The sequence below is a fragment of the Littorina saxatilis genome, linkage group LG2 (assembly GCF_037325665.1).
Source record: "Littorina saxatilis isolate snail1 linkage group LG2, US_GU_Lsax_2.0, whole genome shotgun sequence".
NCBI classification, from domain to species: Eukaryota; Metazoa; Mollusca; class Gastropoda; order Littorinimorpha; family Littorinidae; genus Littorina; species Littorina saxatilis.
The window spans coordinates 85,994,755-86,015,244 of record NC_090246.1 but is presented as its reverse complement, the minus strand read 5'-3'; the positions used below and the strand labels follow the sequence as shown (position 1 = coordinate 86,015,244).

Below are 20,490 nucleotides of genomic sequence, written 5' to 3'. Positions count from 1 at the left end.
TACCATGACATACGCTTTGAAGATATCAAATTATGAAACAGTTTTAGACATGAATAAAGATAATTAGATAGACATTCATAGAAATCAGGTCAAGGGTTACATGACAGAGTGCAAAAGTCAATAAATGCAAAGCAAGGTCAGGGGAAACCCAAAAATTAATGAGAAAACTGAATTGAAAAAAGGTGGCTGGGAGAGGGGGAGGAGGCACTAGGGTTTTTAAATTGAACATGTTTCAGCTGCTGTTCAAGCTAACAATGCTCATATCTATACTGCTCTATTGTTTTCTCTCCCCCCCCCCCCCCCGAATATTCCATTCTAAGAACGGAATTGTGTCATGTCAAGTAACGAGGTATGTCACAAGATAATAATGTGATAAGACAAGTGCCAACAAATCCATGACTTCTTGTTCCCAACTGAAAATTCCGAGCAATAACAGCCGAAGTTTGAGAAAAATGGCGTCACAAAATATATCTGTCACTTCGTAATTATCCCCCCCCCCCCCCCCCCCCCGAAGAAATGACAAAGTGCTTCGAAAATGAAGTTCGTCTTAGTGAGTCAGTCAGTAGAACCGTGGTTACTTGTAAGGTCCCCACTATAAGCTGTGCATGCGTCGGTATGATATCCATAATGTAGGTCTGTAAGTTGTTCCATCTGTGTGTGTGTGTGTGTGTGTGTGTGTGTGTGTGTGTGTGTGTGTGTGTGTGCATTTGCGAATGTATCTGAAAATCAGTTGTCGCTATCGGCATGAATTGGATCCCCACATTCGGCGAGGGAGTCATCTTTGTGCAGACTCTCTCTGTTGTCCCAACTCCCCCTTGTGAACGTAGGCGCAGGATCAAGAACCCAAGTTCACAGCAAAAGCCTTAGAGCTTGGAAACATGAATACACCACGGGCCGGGAACTGTTCCGCACAATATCCGTTTGGAGCGATGTACGTGTTCCGGTTGTAGATAGTCGCTATTTTTTCACTTCCTCTAAATCGCCGAAGATATGTTTTTATTGTACCAAAAGCAATCAGTAAGTTTTTGACTAGCTCGTAATTTGATTGTTTGATTGAGACCATGTCCCTTGCATGTTGGAATCATTTTCCAGCGAGGACTAAAAAATGTTCCAGTTGGGAAAGTAGCCATTGAACGCTTTTGAGATCAAATTTGAAACATAAATACTGCAAGATAACCAACGATATACTCTTTGTTGAATAAAACTTTCCAACTGTTTAACATCCAAATAACGTGAAAGTAATAAACAGCCGTTGTGTGTGTGTGTGTGTGTGTGTGTGTGTGTGTGTGTGTGTGTGTGTGTGTGTGTGTGTAGATCTTTTGTCGCAAATGTTGCACACACGCACTCATACACACGCATTCATACACACGCACTCACGCATACACACGCACTCATACACACGCACTCTCTCTCACACACACACACACACACACACACACACACATCCAAAAACAGGCAAATATGTGTGTAGAAGTGTCAAAACTATCCCAAAATGCCAATAACCCACATACACACACACACACACACACACACACACACTCACACACACACACACACACACACACACATAACAAAAAACACAAACATGTAGTCGCATATAGATAACGCATACTTATCCTGTTTACAATCACGAGGAGAGTCTAAAAAAAAGTGATGTGTCGGAATAGTAATGCAGAAATTCCCGATACGATGTGATTTGTTTAAAGGCAAAAATGAAATCATTGGTCGCATGGGGAGTCCGTATGAAAGGAGGATCACAAGAGAGACATATCTACGAACAACGCACACGCATAAAGACGCAGACATGCGCACAGATAGACACACAGACGCACAAGCAAAGACAAACAGTCAGAAAGAGACTGAAAAACGAACATGAACACAAATACGCACACCTCGAAACGGGAACGTCCCACTAAGTCCGAGGGTTCACAAGTCCGAGGGTTCACTAGTCCGACTGAGGGTTCACTAGTCCGAGGGTTCACGAGTCCGAGGGTTCACTAGTCCGAGGGGTCACTAGTCCGAGGGTTCACTAGTCCGAGGGTTCACTAGTCCGAAGGTTCACTTTATTCCCCCCTCTGCTTCTTTACCTCTGTAAACTTGTAGGGGTAGTTATTTTTCGATAATGACCCAGCAACCAAACAAATAACGACCCAGCATCAGCCTGAATCCTCGATAGTGCAATGGGTTGAGAAGTTGTTCTGCTTCGGTACTACTTTTTGCGACTGAAAAGTTCCGAACGCTCTAATGTACGAAGTATACATCTCTGGAGCAAACAATACAAACATACCGCATTTAAATTAACAACTACAGGCCTGAACACATGAATCTCCATATAAAATCCATGAGTTCGGTTGTTTTCTGAATCTAGATCTGCCGTGCTCAAACGTTCATCACAAGCAATTTCCCGCAAGGCAAGTAACTCATACTAGCGACAAGAGTAGTTCCCCTTCTTTTCACTCAGTTTCTTCGACAACAGACTGCAATCCGACGGTCAGTTTTCAACAATATTTCATTTAATAAACAGATCACACGCAACCAAATGCACACATCTCATCAATTTAAACAACATAAAGCGGTTTCATACATTATTTTCCCCAGAAAACTGAACTTCATACAGTTTTTAACGTTGGAACACGGGTGCAAAAGTTCGTCTGCTAGTCCCATTTGACGAAAGAACATTATCCTAAGCGATACCCGTACAGAACACACAATATCTGCCTTTGCCGCCACAGCAGAATAACAGCATATCTGTGTACTTGATTTTAGTCCAAAATAGGAAAACTGACAAAAGGGGTTAACAGAATGGAATGATTTGCACGGAACTATACAACCGCGCATTAATCAATCGCCTGCGCAGGTTGACTGGTTGAGTGAATAGGATTCGATCAAACTTTCGCAAAAAAACTCCTCTTTTCTTTGAATAACTGAAGAAAGGAGGAATAAAGAGGTTACACACCTCGTCTCAGTGATTATAAAAATTAATGGTCTCAGTTCGCGGTCATGAAAAAGCTCGCTAAAGCTCGCATTTTTCATGATCCGCTAACTTCGACCATTATTTTTAATAATCACTGAGACTCGGCATGTAACCTCTACATATTCGGATTAAAAACAAGCTCTGAAAATTAACAATATAAAAATTATTATTTAAATAAAATTTCCGAAATCGATTTAAAAACAATTTCATCTTATTCCTTGTGGGTTCCTGATTCCAAAAACATATAGATGTGATATGTTTGGATTAAAAACACGCTCAGAAAGTTAAAAAGAATAGAAATAAAGAAAAGCGTGCTATCCTTCTCAGCGCAACTATTACCCCGCTCTTCTTGTCAATTTCACTGCCTGTGCTTCGAGCGGTGGACTGACGGTGCTGCGAGTATACGTACGCTCTTGCTGTAAAAATGCAGTGAGTTCAGTTTCATTCTGTTAGTTCGACAGCTTGACTAAATGTTGTAATTTCGCCTTACGCGACTTGTTTGTTCGTGTTTTGAACAAGTTAAATCTCGCCAGCAGGCATTTTGTGCGTACTCTTTGTTGAACCGACTGTGCGGTACTGACTATCTGACATTTTGAGCACATGATGTCACATCCGGTCATGTGTCTGTATCTAATCCTTGAATGGGAGAATGAAATAATGGTTAAAAAGAAACCACCTACTGAATACAGTGTGTGTGTGTGTGTGTGTGTGTGTGTGTGTGTGTGCGTGCGTGCGTCGGTGTGTGTGTGTGTGCGTCGCATATGGGTGTGTGTGTGTGCGTGCGTGCGTCACGTGCATGCGGCGTGCGTGAGTGTGTGTGTGTGTGTGTGTTTTACATTTCACCGTAGTCCGTTTGACAAAGAAGGGGGGTAGAGGTTGGAGGAGGGGGTTGTGTGCCGACTAGTTCCTTGAGCTAAATCTCCCATCGCCTCACTTCTACTCATACGCTTGCTGTCTCTAAATTGACTTCACCATAAATGACCTCATTGGTGGGTGGGACTGAGGAGAACCGGCACAAAAACCCATGTCAGCAGCACTACAGCACCAGCTGCAACAACACCACCAACAAAAATATCAACATCAATATTAATAACGACGACGGAGACTACTTTGTTTTCAATCAATGTAGCAGCTATGCTTTCACGTAGCTAAAATAACCCTAACTCTCTTGATAACACTCTTCTTTAACGCCAACGTAACAAACCCGTACCCCCTCAAACGGGAAATCCCCATCCATAGCCATTACTCAGAGCTGCATAGATGAGAGCGGAGATTTGTTTGTAGACTGTTCTTCGTAAGGCTATGAGTTGAGCTTATAGTCCATTGCAGGAAGTTAAAGAACTCCAGACTATGTTGGCATCGGTGTTGGTGCGTAACTGTGTCATACCAGTCCCGTTACGAAACCCACGGACGTTTGAACTTGTTGCATATTGACAATCACAGCTCCAGTTTTGTGTGAAGTACAGTTTGTTGCATCATATCACCCGTGTTACGAGGCGAACAATGCTGTAGGTAAGTGTTACGATTGCATCTTGACAGCCATGTATTTATACACATACTTCACTACATTGCACTGCACTACGCTACAATACACTAACATGCCATGTCATGACATGCCCTGACTACAGTACACCAAGCCATACCATGGCATGAAATGTCATATACACGCACGTCTGGCACGTCATGTCAAACACACCACTAAAATACTCTACACTTCAGCACATTGCCCTGTCATCAATCAATCAATCAATCAATGAAGCTTATATCGCGCATATTCCGTGGGTACAGTTCTAGGCGCTCTGCAGTGATGCCGTGTGAGATGAAATTTTATACGGCCAGTAGATTGCAGCCATGTCGGCGCATATTTACCTTTCACGGCCTTATTCCAAGTCACACGGGTATGGTAGACAATTATTAACTGTGCCTAAGCAATTTTGCCAGGAAAGACCCTTTTGTCAATCGTGGGATCTTTAACGTGCACACCCAATGTAGTTTACACGGGGGGTGGTTCGGACACCGAAGAGAGTCTGCACACAAAGTTGACTCTGTGAAATAAATTTCCGCCGAACCTGGGATCGAACTCGCGCTGACAGCGGCCAACTGAATACAAATCCAGCGCGCTACCAACTGAGCTATATCCCCGCCCCCTATGACATACATTTAACTTTTCACTGCACTAAAATACACTGCCATGCGATACCATGGCATGCCATACACGACACGACATTTCCATGCCACGCCCTGCCATGCCATGCCAATAAAAAAAATCCGTGTCGATATTATCGCGATAATTTGTCCTCGTATCAATATTATCAACGATATAATTATCGGTAACTCGACATAGTTTTAACAAATGACAAATGATAGTGATTACACAACCAGAAAATGCCTCTTTGTGTGTCTGAAAAACAGTCAAAGTCTTGCACGTGAACAGTATACACGTAACTTAAATAAAAAAATAAAAAGCTTTTTGGGGCATATGCGTCATTGTAAGAAATTCTTGTTAAAAACTGATACAGAAAAGATCACAGTACGTACGCAGGTAATCAAGTAAAATAATTTAGAGATTAAACACACATTCTGAGGGATCTCTCATGATGAAAAATGCAGATAAAAGGAATGTGACAAAAACAAAAACAAGAAATTCCTCCGAGGTAGGAAAAACACCCCCGTCAAAGGGAAATAACCTTCTCAGTTGGTGGCAGTGACTGAGTGAGAATGGTTATTTCCCTTTGACCATTAAGATGTCCCTCTATAAGTCCTTGTATAATTTTAATCCACCAATAACTCCCTAACCGTGTGTTTGACTGGTCCCAATTTTTGTAAGGACCGTCTCAGGAATGTATAGAACCTGTTCACCAAGTTTGGTGACGATCGGTCCGTTCATTCTTGAGATCTATATGCGAACACAAACAAACAAACAAACAAACAAACAAACAAACACATCGAGCGAAACCTATACACACCCCTATACCGGGGGTGTAATGAAAGTGACTAAACAGCTCGGTTTGAAAACTTCAAGAAAAAAAAAGTTGATACATGGGTGCGTGCTTTTCGCAGAAGTGAGTGTCTTTGCGTGGCCAAGCTTGTTAAATGAAGAGAACAACACATTCTACATCCGCTTAATGAGATATGATAGCGACACATGCACAGCCTGGCGGTGACCTTACGGGTATGTTTCCTTTGCAGATACGATTTTGTCGCCGAGACAAACTTTACTGTTGACATTCTTTGTTATTTTCTCCAGAGAGATCCCCCAAAATAAGTGACAGATCTAGACCTTATGTGTTATGCCATTATTCGCATTGTGACGTTTTCTCGATTTTTGGCACCAGAGATTTCCTTTTAGACCAGAGGGTCAAGAACAGACATCTTGATTGTCCAATCGACGTCGTATCTCATTAAATATAAAACAGCGAAGACGGCGTTTTGAAGAAGTTTGCTGGTGAAAGTTTACTTGAGAAGTCCAAGGGGCATCCACTGTTGTGTAAATTAAACTTATCAACCGGCCCCCGTGGCGCAGTGGTTAGCGCATCGCGCTGCGGGCCGGTAGGTCGTGGGTTCGAATCCCATCCGTCAGGGTCATGTGGGTTTTTCGGGCTACGGTCGGCTCCTACCCAGAGTGGAAGTGCTATGGTTCTTATGGGAAGGCTGGGATCACACAGCCGAGTGTCATTCACTGAACGAATGCGACTTTGAGGATGCTCAGGTTCTGTGTACCTGACCAACACCGCAGGTGCGGCAGTTCTCGGGCCTGGTTGACGCCAGGATATATTATGACAGTAAGCGTAGAGTGCTGCCCTGTCACGTAGTCTCAAACCAAATTGGAAATCCAAAGCATCATTATAATTATCCTCATCTCATTAATCATCCAAAATATAAATTGTCCTTGCTCTTGTGGCCCTTCATGCCCGGAGCTCTCATGGTGACCTTGGTCTCAGTGCTCCTGTTCCTTCCTTCCCTGTTGTCAGTCTTCAACGTGTGACGTTCTGGGGGGTCGACGGAGGGACGTGGTGGTGGTCTGCTCTCTGGAGGGGACGCTCACTCAGTCTGGCTCCGCGACTTAAAGTCAATGTAGGGGGCATAGTAGGTAGTGGGCTGCGTCCGTTAGCTCGGGACAGACCCACTACTGAACACCGTCGAAGTGACTCAGCAGAAGCGCAGCGTGCATCTTCCGAGGTTAGCCTACCGCAGCGACCCGACACCCCCCCCCCCCCCCCCCTAGAGCGTCTGTAAAATCGACAAGTCTGGCAGCGGAACGAAATTCAGAGGTGGTTGGAGCAGCGAGTGCAGGGACGGGGCGGTGTGAGAGCACAACGGGACAAGGGAACAAGTGTAAAGACGAAAAAAAAAAATCGAACTTATCATCATCAATGGTAAACTCGAAAACTGTCCGTCCTTTATATGTTAATTACTTAAATCAAAGCAGATAGAACAACGGCTGATTTTCGCAAACTCTTCTGCATACTCTCTCTTATTTTGATTTTTTGTGTATTTTAGTGTCTGTAAGTTTGCTTTTGCGAATTTGATTTGGGGGGGGGGTCCTATGTATCCGCGATCCGGTACACTGCATAAACACTAATTAATGAAAAATGAAACTCTTTATTTCATACGGTAGGGGAATGAATGACCTTTCTGGCAATATACTTGGTTTTAATACAAAGATCTACAGCTAAATGTATGTGTGTAGTTTTTTTTATGACAAGTAGTGTAGAATACACTGCACTGTAATACACTACCATAAACGCAAACAAAGAAAGATAAAATTACCTCGAACGTTTAAAATAAGAACTAATTCAGGAAGTTTGTTTGCATGCAACAGTTAGTTTCGACTTCTTTTCCTCAGTTCTCTTACGTCTGAATAGCAGGTAGTTATTAGTTATATGAAGTCTTATATCGCGCGCGTATCTCCAGACTCGGACTCAAGGCGCAGGGATCTATTTATGCCGTGTGAGATGGAATTTTTTACACAATACATCACGCATTCACGGGGCGGGAATATAGCTCAGTTGGTAGCGCGCTGGATTTGTATTCAGTTGGCCGCTGTCAGCGCGAGTTCGATCCCAGGTTCGGCGGAAATTTATTTCACAGAGTCAACTTTGTGTGCAGACTCTCTTCGGTGTCCGAACCACCCCCCGTGTATACTACATTGGGTGTGCACGTTAAAGATCCCACGATTGACAAAAGGCTCTTTCCTGGCAAAATTGCTTAGGCACAGTTAATAATTGTCTACCATACCCGTGTGACTTGGAATAAGGCCGTGAAAGGTAAATATGCGCCGACATGGCTGCAATCTACTGGCCGTATAAAATTTCATCTCACACGGCATCACTGCAGAGCGCCTAGAACTGTACCCACGGAATATGCGCGATATAAGCCTCATTGATTGATTGATTCACATCGACCAGCAGATCGCAGCCATTTCGGCGCATATCCTACTTTTCACGGCCTATTATTCCAAGTCACACGGGTATTTTGGTGGACATTTTTTTTTTTTATCTATGCCTATACAATTTTGCCAGGAGAAGACCCTTTTGTCAATCGTGGGATCTTTAACGTGCACACCCCAATGTAGTGTACACGAAGGGACCTCGGTTTTTCGTCTCATCCGACAATCCTGTGCATGTGAGTGTGCATATCCCGGTCACAGAGACTGTTGAAACAGGTTCACTCATATTTTGTTGTTTATAATTCACAGTGGCACCGGTTTCTTTCCTTTATGTTTTGCAGCAAACTTTCAATGTCGCTCATTTGTTATCACACACAAATTTTGTTTTTTGTTTGTTTGAACAAACAAAAAGTGCACAATAACCAAGATTTGACCCTCGGTGCTATGAAGAAAATACTGATGATACTTTTGTTCCTCCGTCTCCATTTTTTTTTAACTAAAGGACCAACATGAGACATGAGACACTGACGAACATGTAGAATGAAGACGAGAGGATACAGTTCCACCTACAGCGATAAGAGTGATCGTCGGAGGAAACAGAAGAGAGACTACGCTACCAGGAAAAGACTGGAAGAGAAAAGAGTCTTGGAGGAGCTGCATTGTGTGAGTAGTTACTCTCCCCCTCACTGCTGTGTTGTTTTAGCCATGGCATCAGAACGTTTCTGCAGGTGTGGGGTTGGGGAGGGTGGTGTTGGGGGGGGGGGAGAGAGAGAGAGAGAGAGAGAGAGAGGAGAGAGTGAGAGAGAGAGAGTGAGAGAGAGAGAGAGAGAGAGAGAGAGAGAGAGAGAGACAGAGACAGAGAGAGACAGAGACAGACAGACAGACAGACACAGACAGTGAGACACAGACAGTGAGACACAGACAGAGAGGGAGAGACAGAGACAGAGAGAGAGACAGAGACAGAGAGAGAGAGAGACAGAGAGAGAGAGAGAGAGAGACAAACAGACAGACAGACAGCCAGACACAGACAGAGAGAGAGAGAGACAGAGAGTGTGAGAGAGTTGGGTTGGGAGGTGAGGGGAGAGGGGGGGGGGGGGGGGAGGAGGGACAAGATCAGCCAGCAGTCATCAGTTTGCCTTTCTCTTTCCAGCATATTTATGTTTTTAGCAAAGTTTTTCTTCAAGCGTCGAGTTTTTACTTTCAAAATTCAGAAATTTCGGCAGCACAGTTGACTCTCTTGGAGAGATTGGCCCAGGTTCGGAGTGCCTGGCGAGCTCTTGTTTGCGGCCTATGTCCCGGACGGGGTCAAAGGCATAAATGAAATGAATGAAAAGTTGACTCTCCGGTATGAAGAACTTTCAAGCAATATTTAACACCAGAAAAGTCCCAGGAAAGTTATTTTTCCACAATAGAGTTTTCAAGCCTAATTGTCATTTCAGCACATATCTTTCAAGCAAAATTGTCGTTCCTGCATACACGTTTCAAGCCAAATTGTAGTTCCAGCATAAAGGTTTCAAGCAAAACTTAGTGTTGATCCAGCACAGAGGTTTCGAGCGAATTTGTTTTCCAAATACAGGTTTCAAGCAAAATGGTCGTTCATAATAGAGTTTCCAAAGAAGAGTTATCAAGAAAATTGTCTTTCTGTAATGGTGTTTCCAAGCGAAGTCTTGCCAGCATAGAGATTTAAAGTGATATTTCATTGCAGCAAACATTTCCCGAGCTCACAACTTACAGTCATATTTTTGTCTCAGCTTAGGGTGTTTACACCAAAGTGTCCGGACCATTTAAAGCTCGCATTTTTCACGAACTGCTAAGTTGGAACAGTATTCTTGGTATCCACTAAGAACCTTGGCATCGATTCTATCAAACTGTGTGAACAGTCCTTTGTGTTATTTTACTGGCCTGTTAAGCCTGCGGGCACTTATGTGTAAACATGCGCCTACACACCAGCGGCGGGAGGCGAGGGAGGTAGGGATGGTAAGGCGGGGGAGTAAGAGGTACATTTCAGTCCTGCATATGGCATATGGCGGTTTGACAAATAGTCAATACATTTTCGTGTAGCTTTTCGCGCTTGGGTTTCCGGAGTAAGATTTGAAAAGGATCTTTGAGTCATACAAAATACCAGTACAGAAACGATAATATTGAAATTGCGTGCCAAAATGACTACAAGCCACGCAACTCTATATCTTCAAGCGCTCGTAGTTAATTCCCAGAAAATGACATTGGCATGACACGTTTTATCGGTGTCACTGCCATCAGACATTCCCTTTTCTTTTTTGATTTAAAGGACCTTCCTTGTCGTGTGAAAACAAGTTTTTGTCAGTTACCATGGATACCTCCAAGCTTTTGATGAAAGATTTTTTCCTAAAGAAGTCAAGACTGCCGGCTACTTCAAAATGACGCTGATGTAGACTTAGCAAAAAACATATTGCGACAAATTTAGCACCCCAATTAAAGCGTACATTCCTGTGTCATTTTATTCAAACTGTATATATGTCATTTTAAGGCCGTCCACTTGACTATCTGGCAAACCTTTCGGATCAAAGATTTCTTGTACAGCGGGGTTCACGTGACCGCCGCTCAAATAAAGAAACCCCCAAAATCGAAGTGACATATTTTTGATTACAAGTTGAAAGGCTTGTTTCTGTACTGGTATGTTGTACATGGGTTTTTTCACTTCAAAGATGTATGACTCAAAGATCCTTTTCAAATCTTACTCCGGAAACCCAAGCGCGAAAAGCTACACGAAATGTATTGACTATTTGTGAAACCGCCATATGCCATATGCAGGACTGAAATTTACCTCTTACATGGGCCAAGAACATCCGTCCACTGTACACATTCAAAAAGTCCAATACTGACTGCTGTTTGTGCAGCCATTTCACAAGAAGGCACTAGGGTCCTTTAAGATTGAATTAATAAAAAAAAATTAAACCCATCAGCTGGTTTGTTTGTTTGTTTTGCTTAACGCCCAGCCGACCACTAAGGGCCATATCAGGGCGGTGCTGCTTTGACATATATAACGTGCGCCACACACAAGACAGAAGTCGCAGCACAGGCTTCATGTCTCACCCATTCACATTATTCTGACACCGGACCAACCAGTCCTAGCACTAACCCCATCATGCCAGACGCCAGGCGGAGCAGCCACTAGTTTGCCAATTTTAAAGTCTTAGGTATGACCCGGCCGAGGTTCGAACCCACGACCTCCCGATCACGGGGCGGACGCCTTACCACTAGGCCAACCGTGTCGGTCACCCATCAGCTTAGAGCACCCCGTCTGTTGATTGTTGGTATGTGTCCAAGTGGAGGGATAGTCTATCCCACGTAAATCTGAGAACACGAACCGAACTGTTCACACAGTATGAACTGTGCCTTCAAAAAAATGTCCCGAACAAGATTTGAAATTCGAGGTTTCTTATTCCTCAACTATTTCCCTGAATCGCCTTCAGTTTTTCTGTAATTCTACGAAAGAGAATGTGTACATTTATTGCACCTTTATTACTTCAATCATCCCATTGTAACTTTCGTGGAATTAAGCAGGCCTGACAGTGAATGAAGTGAATGTTGGCAGTAAGCATGTTGACATGATTACCACTCTCTCGCTGCAGTTAGGAATCTTGATTCGTTATCTTTATGCCTTAGTTATCGTATAAAACTATTGTTCCTACATATCTTCCTGTTTGATACCGTCATCCAAATGCCGAACTATTTATATCGATATTCGATCCTGCAGCGATTTGAAATGTTTGAAACACGAAAGTTTCTTCTAATTTAACGAAGAAACGAAGACATTATTAAACAAGCAAGCAAGCAAAAACACACACACACACACACACACACACACACACACACACACACACACACACACACACACACACACACACACACACACACAAAACACACAGAACAAATCTTTGAAAGTTTATAACGTTCAAATCCACGTGTCCTATTTTTCCTCCTATTTCTTTCTTCCTGTTTCAGTGGTTCACGAAATGACACAGAGTTTGAACAGCTAAAAACGGAAAACTCTGCAATAGCAAATTTAAGAGAAAGAACTCTTGGAGTGCATACAGAGAATACAGAAATGAATTGGCAGTATTGTTTACTTGCAAAGTGGCGATTATCATTCTGTCCGTTTACAACCTATTTGTGTCTATTGTACCATGTACACGTTCTTGCCCACACTCAGGCCAATGCACCGCTCCGTTATTTTCTTCCTCATTGCGTGTGAGCAATAAAACCATTTGTGTATTTGCTGTATGTAATACTGTAAGCTCCGCTCAAGATTTACCGTGACAAACAGACTGTTATGGCATTTGTATCTGTGTGGCCTTGACAAATCATAGAAAGAGCGAGAGCGTTCGAGCTGGACACGTTTTGTAACTCGTCAAAGCAGCTTGAACAATGTAACAAGAGTTTCTTCCCTTGGTACGGAAAACAAATTCGAATCGTTGCTTTGCGTTTTGAAAATTCCACAACAAATTCTAGCAACTTGTCACGTCATGTCTTGCAGGAAATTTAACCGTTAAATTTTAAATCGTCGACAAAAAAAAAGTAGCGTGTATTGCTCTGATATTAGACGAGAGGGACAAATAACTAGAAAACTACCATAAGTGTTAGAGCAAGAAAATGTGATGCGATAAACATGAGAAATTGTAACTTTCAAAACTTAAATCCGCAGATAGTTATTGAAACAAGTAACATTTATTCGCAATAGTACTTTCAAAACTATACACATGTAAAGATATTTGCTTTCATGTTTCTTTCTATGCCAAGGGAAGGAACTCCTGTCAGCTTGGTCCAGCTACTTTGAAGAGTTACGAGACTTGACCTGTTCGAATGCTATCGCTTTGCTCTTTCTGCGACTTACATTTTCCCTAAAAGGATTCTGTTCAGCATTCCGTCATCTTTATTTGCATGTTCAAGGACCATAACAAAATGGCAGACTGTTGACTTACTGACATAATTTGGGACACGGTTCTTGGATTTTATCCATTGTAGGGGAAGGGCTCCTAATATGGACCGGCTCCTAATATGGACCACCTTCTGTTCTGACAAACTAACGGCGCTAGAGCGCTCCAAAAAGTTTTATTCGCTGTATTCACCCTCTCTGGATAACTTGCACATGTCAAAACAGTTGCAGAAACAGAAATCTCAAAACCGTTAGGCTTTTTCTCTTTTTTTTCACTTTTGGCAGCGTTCACTCTAAATTTGCCGCCTAAAACGGACTCGTTTCTGTCCACAGCCAAAGCTTTTATCACACAAAAATTGCTATATATGACAGCTAAAACCGTATTTGTTATATTTTAGCAGTGTTCTACTGTAAACAAAAAATAATAGCAAAATCTCAAAGTATGTGCGAGTCCCCTAATATGGACCACCTTCAACTAATCGAAGAAAATAAAAGCAAAAGGCTTTTTTCATTAATTCATTCAAAAGCTTGCTGGAAATAACATATAGCTAGCCCTCGAGATTTAAAAAAAAATGCAACAAAAAGTCTTCTTTTCGTGGAAGTTGATAATTTCACTTATTTTCACTCTGTTTTTCATAAGCTTCTTTAGTTTTCTGGTGTGCTTCAAATAATGCTCTCATCAACCCGAAACAGATAAATCTAGAGCATATTTTAATTAGGCTGACTTGTACACTAAGTTGTATCATGTTATTTTGAAATATAGGGGACTTTTTACAGTGATTCGTGAAGGCCGCTTCACTGGTCCATATTAGGCACCCAGGCTCCTAATATGGACCCTTTGTGATTTTTTCTGTATTTAATTTTTGTTGAATGTCTATCAAAGCTATTTCACTCTGATTAGGCCTAACGGTTAACCTAAGAGAGAAGGACTACCAAACACAAAATGAAACTTCTTCGCAAGAAAACAAGCTAGTTATCAGCATGAAACAAAAAGTGGTCCATATTAGGAGCCCTTCGCCTACCGTTCTTTGCTACAGGACAACATCCAGCTTTACCACCTACGCCAGAAGAGGAAAGATCAGATCGAGAAGCTGAAGAGCTGGGCCATGTACGCCAAAACCTACCTCAGCCTCTGTACCCAGCTGCTCGTCTGTCGTCCTGCGTCAACCGCGTGGCAGACGGGACAATGTCGCGCCAGTTTTTCCGTGACGTCAAATGCGAATGTGATGTCAGAGGCGGAAGTGATGTCAGAAGCGGAAGTGGTGTCAGAAGCGGAAGTGACGTCATCGTCGTGGTCGTTTCCGGATTCGACTGTTATTGAAACTAGGGGTGTTGCTGCTTCGGATGTCAATGGTAAAGTGTTTCTAACAATTAGAAGAAGTTAAAAAACAAAAGATATCTGTACTCACCGATACAAGAACAACACAAGACAGTACGAATTTTCGCTTATGTAAGCTTCATCAGGAAGAAACAAACACAAAAGGCTTGAATGCAAAAATGTGAAGTGCATGTATCCCCGAAACACTGTGGATTTGCGGTACGTGTGTGTGTGTGTGTGTGTGTGTGTGTGTGTGTGTGTGTATGTATGTATGTATGTATGTATGTATGTATGTGTATACTGTATGTATGTATGTATGTATGTACGTACGTATGTGTGTGTGCGTGCGTGCGTGTGTGTGCGTGTGTGTTTTAGTTTTTTTCCCTTAATGAATGTGTAATATTGTTAGTGTGTGTGCGTGTGCTCTTGACATCATCGAACCACTTCTCTCCCCTGTTATTTATTTCCGTTCCTAGAGTTCCTTCGCTTTTTTGTGTTTACCCTCCATATTCTTTTCAAACCTTGTTCGTTCCGTGTTGCGTCTGATTTTTGGTGCCTTTTGTGTTTGTTTGTTCCTGATGAAGCTTACATAAACGAAAATTCGTACTGTCTAGTGCTGTTCTTGTATCGGTGAGTACAGATATCTTTTTTTGTATTTTTATTTGTTTTTAACTTTGTTCATCTCACCACAGTCACTTTGTTGTTTAGAATTAGAAGAAGGATTTTGACATATTTATCAGGGGCGGACGAGGGGGGGCACAGGGGGCACGTGCCCCCCCCCCCCGAAAAAAAAAAAAGAAGAAGAAAAAAAAAGATTTTTCTATGCTGATTTTATGACCATTTCTAAGTTCAAATGGCACCAGATGGCACCATTTTGCTTCTTTGGGCAAATTTTTTTCCGGGGGGGCATGCCCCCGGACCCCCCTAGCAAATTCGGGCGCGAAGCGCCCATCACAATCACTTTCGATTCAAAGTGCCCCCCCCCCCCCCCTTACAAAGCAACTGATCCGCCCCTGTTTATTCAGCAGTATCGAGGGGTATTGTACTTGTCTGGGAACGTAGATGAAGTAGAAGAACTTGTTCCATATGTAGCCGTGTGGCGAGTTCATGTACTGTTGTCCCTCTCTTTTACTCCCTGTCTATTATCTTCCCCTGGCCCAAGTTGTGTCTCCCGCTAGGATTATTGTGTGTTGTAGCTAATTGTAGGTGTGTATGGAGGCTGGTTTGGTTTAAACAAGATTTTATCAGATAAATACAGGGTGGCATGTATATGCGATATAGACATGTGTGACCACACAACAAGCTAAGCTTATATTAAATTAAGTGTCCGGTTATAAATATGTACATCTAGATAGGAAATATTATTTCACTTGATGTCAAGGCTGGTTTCTTATTGGTTGATTGCTTGAACGGGTGCGCGCGTGAGTCAGAATAATAGCGTGGGCTAGAAGAGTACCCGGTGTGATTTCGAAGTGTGAAGACGTGTCAGAGTGCGTATCTTGGATTGTGATGTTTTAGTTGTAGTTGAACGATGTTTGTGTTTCTGAAAATATCAATGCAAGTAGTGTAGTTTGGGCCATTATGACTGTATTTTGGCGAAGGAGTGATTCGAGGATTGTTTAGAGAGACTTTGTGTGTGTGTTCAGTTGAACAAACGTTTTAGAGCTGGGTTTATATCAGCGAAGTGACTTTCGACCAGGATCGTAATTCAAGTTCCGACGAGTTGTGTACGGCTGTATATTGAGGAAGGAACTACACTGCTTTCTGGTGTCTGCTTTCTGGTCACGTTATCGCAACCTCTGTCTTGGCGTATCATTTATGCTTCCTGGCCTATTTTCCCCCTTCCACTCCACCCTATTACATCTGGCGCTTGCGAGCAGGGATGGGACTCGGCATGATATGTTCAGGTAATGGCATAATATGGCCACTGAACATTTTCGTGCTGTTCCCATTCTGCGAACTTGGGATGGACAGTGGTCCCCCGGTTCGGAACTTCGGGACAAAGTTCATTCAAACGGGGGCGATTGTGACAGGGGAGGCTACCGCTCCTTTCACGGCAGACTCTGCACCCGAGTTGTTGGCCTTTAAGTCAACACCGGTGGATTGTGGAATTCTGTTTGTGATGGGGTCTGGTGGTTTCTGATTGTCTGCATGTTCATGGAAACCTTCGGGTCTGCATTACAGTTTTTATAGGGCTAAGAAATTAGCCCTAACATTTTCAATCCTGTTTGATTGCACTTCGCCTCCCGAGGTGATCGTGGTGTTACGGCACTCGGTTACACATATAACGTTTCTCCGTGAAACAATGCCTTGATCTGTCATGACAGAGGAACAGGCGTTATACCGGCATCTTATTAACTACTACCAGGTCAGGAATCCATTTTAAAAATAGCTTCTTCGGCTAATGACTGACTGACTGGATAGATAGATAGATTGAATGATTGATTGAATGTTTTGATTGAATTAATGATTGATTGATTGATTGATTGATTGATTGACTCAATGACCGAGTGACTGACAGATTTCATGTTTGCTGTATTGACCGATTGTTTGATTGTCTTGTAGAAGACATATGTACGTCAAGCACCAACATCCATCAACCTGAAGACACCGGTCTGGAAACAGAAAGCGGACTGCAGAAAGCCTCCTCCACAGACGACACAACCCTTGCAGTGCCGGATTCAACCGTCATGAGTAGTGAAGAGGACCTCAACCACGTCCAGGTCCAGGATTTGAAAGTGCTCGTTCTTGACGCACTGCGAGAATCAGGTCCCAGGATTCGAGCCGAAGATGTGTGCTCTTCGTCATCGAGCATTCCCTTCGAGAACACAGTCGTGGGCGAGACGTTATGTGTCAGTTTATCATGTGAAGAGTTCTTCGATAAAAGCTTTGAACGAGGAGGTCTGGCTCAAACGTTTGAAATTGCAAACGTTTTTACCTGACGCTGGGATGATATAAAAGTGTCACTCTTCTGACACTTTGAAGCGCTGCAATCCAATGGAAAATAAAATGCTGAACAGTGGTGCCTCTATTTTAAGACTACTCCGAAATTTGGAGGAAAAACAGGTTGTGAAAGAACGGAAGTATATTTACTGACACTTAGACGAGAGCATGTGAAGAAGAAAAAGTCAGGAGTCTTAAAATGGAAGGTTAACACAGGAGTTTAACACAGGAGTTTAACACAGGAGTGTCACGGTATTGCGAACTGTGAGCGCTAGATTGTTCAAGTGTTGAAATGCGACGCGTTACAAATAAGCGTTTATTGTTGCGCATGTTTGGTGTAGTAACTTTCCTCACGGGTTGACACTGGCTTCAGAGTGACATTTGAAGCTGGACAGTGTGTATTGTAGTGAGCATGTTGTATAATACAATTTAGCCTTCTGCGTCATCAGTTCGTCTAGTGGCATTTATTTGAAGAAGAAAACAAAGGTCTGGAGCTAGCGTAGGCTATTTCTGAAAGGAAATGTTATGCTAAAACGGCAGCTCGAAAGGTCATTCTGACCTTCGCCCATTGGACAAGGTTTTATACCGATTTTGTCCACTTCAACTGTTCTACATTGATCAAACAACGGAAGTGACAGCATTGAGTGAGAAAAACGCTTTGCGGGGTTGTCTTATCATGATCTACAGTAGAGCGCTTACTCCCCTTTGCTCACTGGTCTTGTTCTTGTGACATTGGTTATCATTACGCTTTTCTTACTGTATTGAGTTATAATGATAGCTTCTGTTGCAATGTCAGCATAATTATGATGGTAGTGATTTTTATCTTTTTTGCATTTAGTCAAGTTTTGACAAAATGTTTTAACATAGAGGGGGAATCGAAACGAGGGTCGTGGTGTATGTGTGTGTGTGTGTGTGTGTGTGTGTGTGTGTGTGTGTGTGTGTGTGTGTGTGTGTGTGTGTGTGTAGAGCGATTCAGAGTAAACTACTTTACTGATCTTTATGAAATTTTACATGAGAGTTCCTGGGTGTGATATCCCCAGAAATTTTCTTCATTTTTTCGATAAGAGTCTTTGATGACGTCATATCCGGCTTTTTGTAAAAGTTGAGGCGGCACTGTCACACCCTCATTTTTTTAATAAAATTGATTGAAATTTTGGCCAAGCAATCTTCGACGAAGGCCGGACTTTGGTATTGCATTTCAGCTTAGAGGCTTAAAAATTAATTGATAATTTTGGTCATTAAAAATCTAAAAATTGTAATTAAAATTATTTTTCAATAAAAACAATTTCATCTTATTTGTCATTATTTGCTGATTTCAAAAACATATAAATATGTTATATTCGGATTAAAAACAAGCTTTGAAAATTAAAAATATAAAAATTATGATTAAAATTAAATTTCCGAAATCGATTTAAAAACAATTTCATCTTATTCCTTGTCGGTCCGTGATTCCAAAAACATATAGATATGATATGTTTGAATTAAAAACACGCTCAGAACAAGCGGTGGACAGATCATGCTACGAGTATACGGTCTTGCGGAAAAAATGCAGTGCGTTCAGTTTCATTCTGTGAGTTCGACTGAGCTTGACCAAAATAATGTTGTATTTTCGCCTTACGCGACTTGTTTTATTCTTTTGTTATTTTTTTTTTCATCTGTGAAGAGTTTTAAGACTAGTCCATAGAGGGAAGGAAGGTTTGTGCATACTATACACGTAGTTTAGGCAAACATTATCTTTTACAATCTGTCCAAATTTAGTGATGTGTGGCTTTAAAAACAACAAACAAATACATAAAGCTCCGACTAACTTACACGCAGCAATTAATCATGAGGTTGCATTTTGGTATGTGCCCAACTGGAGGGATGGCCTAACCCCCACGTAAAACCTTGCCAGGTCTGAAATATTGTGCAGAACTGTTTTCACCGGAAGAGCGGTGCCTTTAATATTTGTGTCTGACTGAAGGAGATCATCACACACACACACACACACACACACACACACACACACACACACACACACATACACACACACACACACACACACACCCACACACACACACACACACACACACAAGTAAACAAATTCAGAGTTTGTTAACCTTTGCCTAAAGTTACCGGGCCAACTGGGTCAACTCCAGGTGCACGGAGCCCCTATGGCTTTCAGTCATGCCTCAGGCAGCTATCCCTTTGAAAAATACCAAGTTTCATTGACTTTCATGCAAAGAGTCAAAAACTGCAATTTTTGTACGAATTGATTTTGGACTGCCACCGGGCAGGCATGAGTCGCCCTCGACCAGGCTCACATATCAGGTCCCGCACGTGATATGAACTAATTACGTGAAAAGCATAAATGGGAGTCTACTAGTCTCGGCGAGGGGGAGAAAGGGTACTTGACCTATCAAGAAAGTGTGTGTAATGACGCAAGAACATTGTGAAAGATGGTACGTGGGGCCATTTTGGCATACCGCTCACAGCCTTCAGCTCTAGAACGACGTGTTCACGGGAAATGTTAATTACTTATAATGTAAGTTTGGCGGAAGATGCAAACTTTCAAACCGTATGAGGTTTCGTTTGACTGGCGACACTAAAGGTATGTTTTGGCATCTGTGAGATAGTTGTGAAAAGCTCTTGGCTGTTTATATCATAATCTGCGACAAAAAGACAAATCTTTGCTCTCAATGCTGTGACTTAGGCACTGCATCTTTAAGTGGGTGTACCTTTCCCAGGCTAATATATTCATTTCTACGCCAGTTCACACTTTCACAATTTGTATCAAAATATGCCTTCTTATGTCTCGGTACTGCCTAATTGTGGTCTAAATAAAAATGATCATGAATGAAATGTTGTTTATTAAAATACGGCGCTCCCTTCTCTGTATCTGTCTGTGTGTCTGTCTGTCTGTGTGTCTGTCTGTCTGTCTGTCTGTCTGTCTGTCTGTCTGTTTATGTCTG

At 42.3% G+C, this 20,490-nt stretch overlaps 1 protein-coding gene across 2 annotated transcripts; it reads left to right on the top strand.

Moving 5' to 3' along the window:
• Positions 1-4,213: 4,213 nt before the first annotated feature.
• Positions 4,214-19,606, top strand: LOC138959998 (uncharacterized). Of its 2 annotated transcripts, none has more exons than XM_070331714.1 (4): positions 4,214-4,482; positions 8,866-9,026; positions 14,316-14,631; positions 17,162-19,606. In XM_070331714.1, the coding sequence occupies exons 2-4, from the start codon at positions 8,904-8,906 to the stop codon at positions 17,536-17,538; spliced, it is 816 nt and encodes a 271-aa protein (XP_070187815.1). In that variant the 5' UTR covers positions 4,214-4,482; positions 8,866-8,903; the 3' UTR covers positions 17,539-19,606. The 2 variants fall into 2 exon arrangements, with proteins under 2 accessions (XP_070187815.1, XP_070187814.1); XM_070331713.1 differs by having other exon boundaries at positions 4,214-4,486.
• Positions 19,607-20,490: the final 884 nt, after the last annotated feature.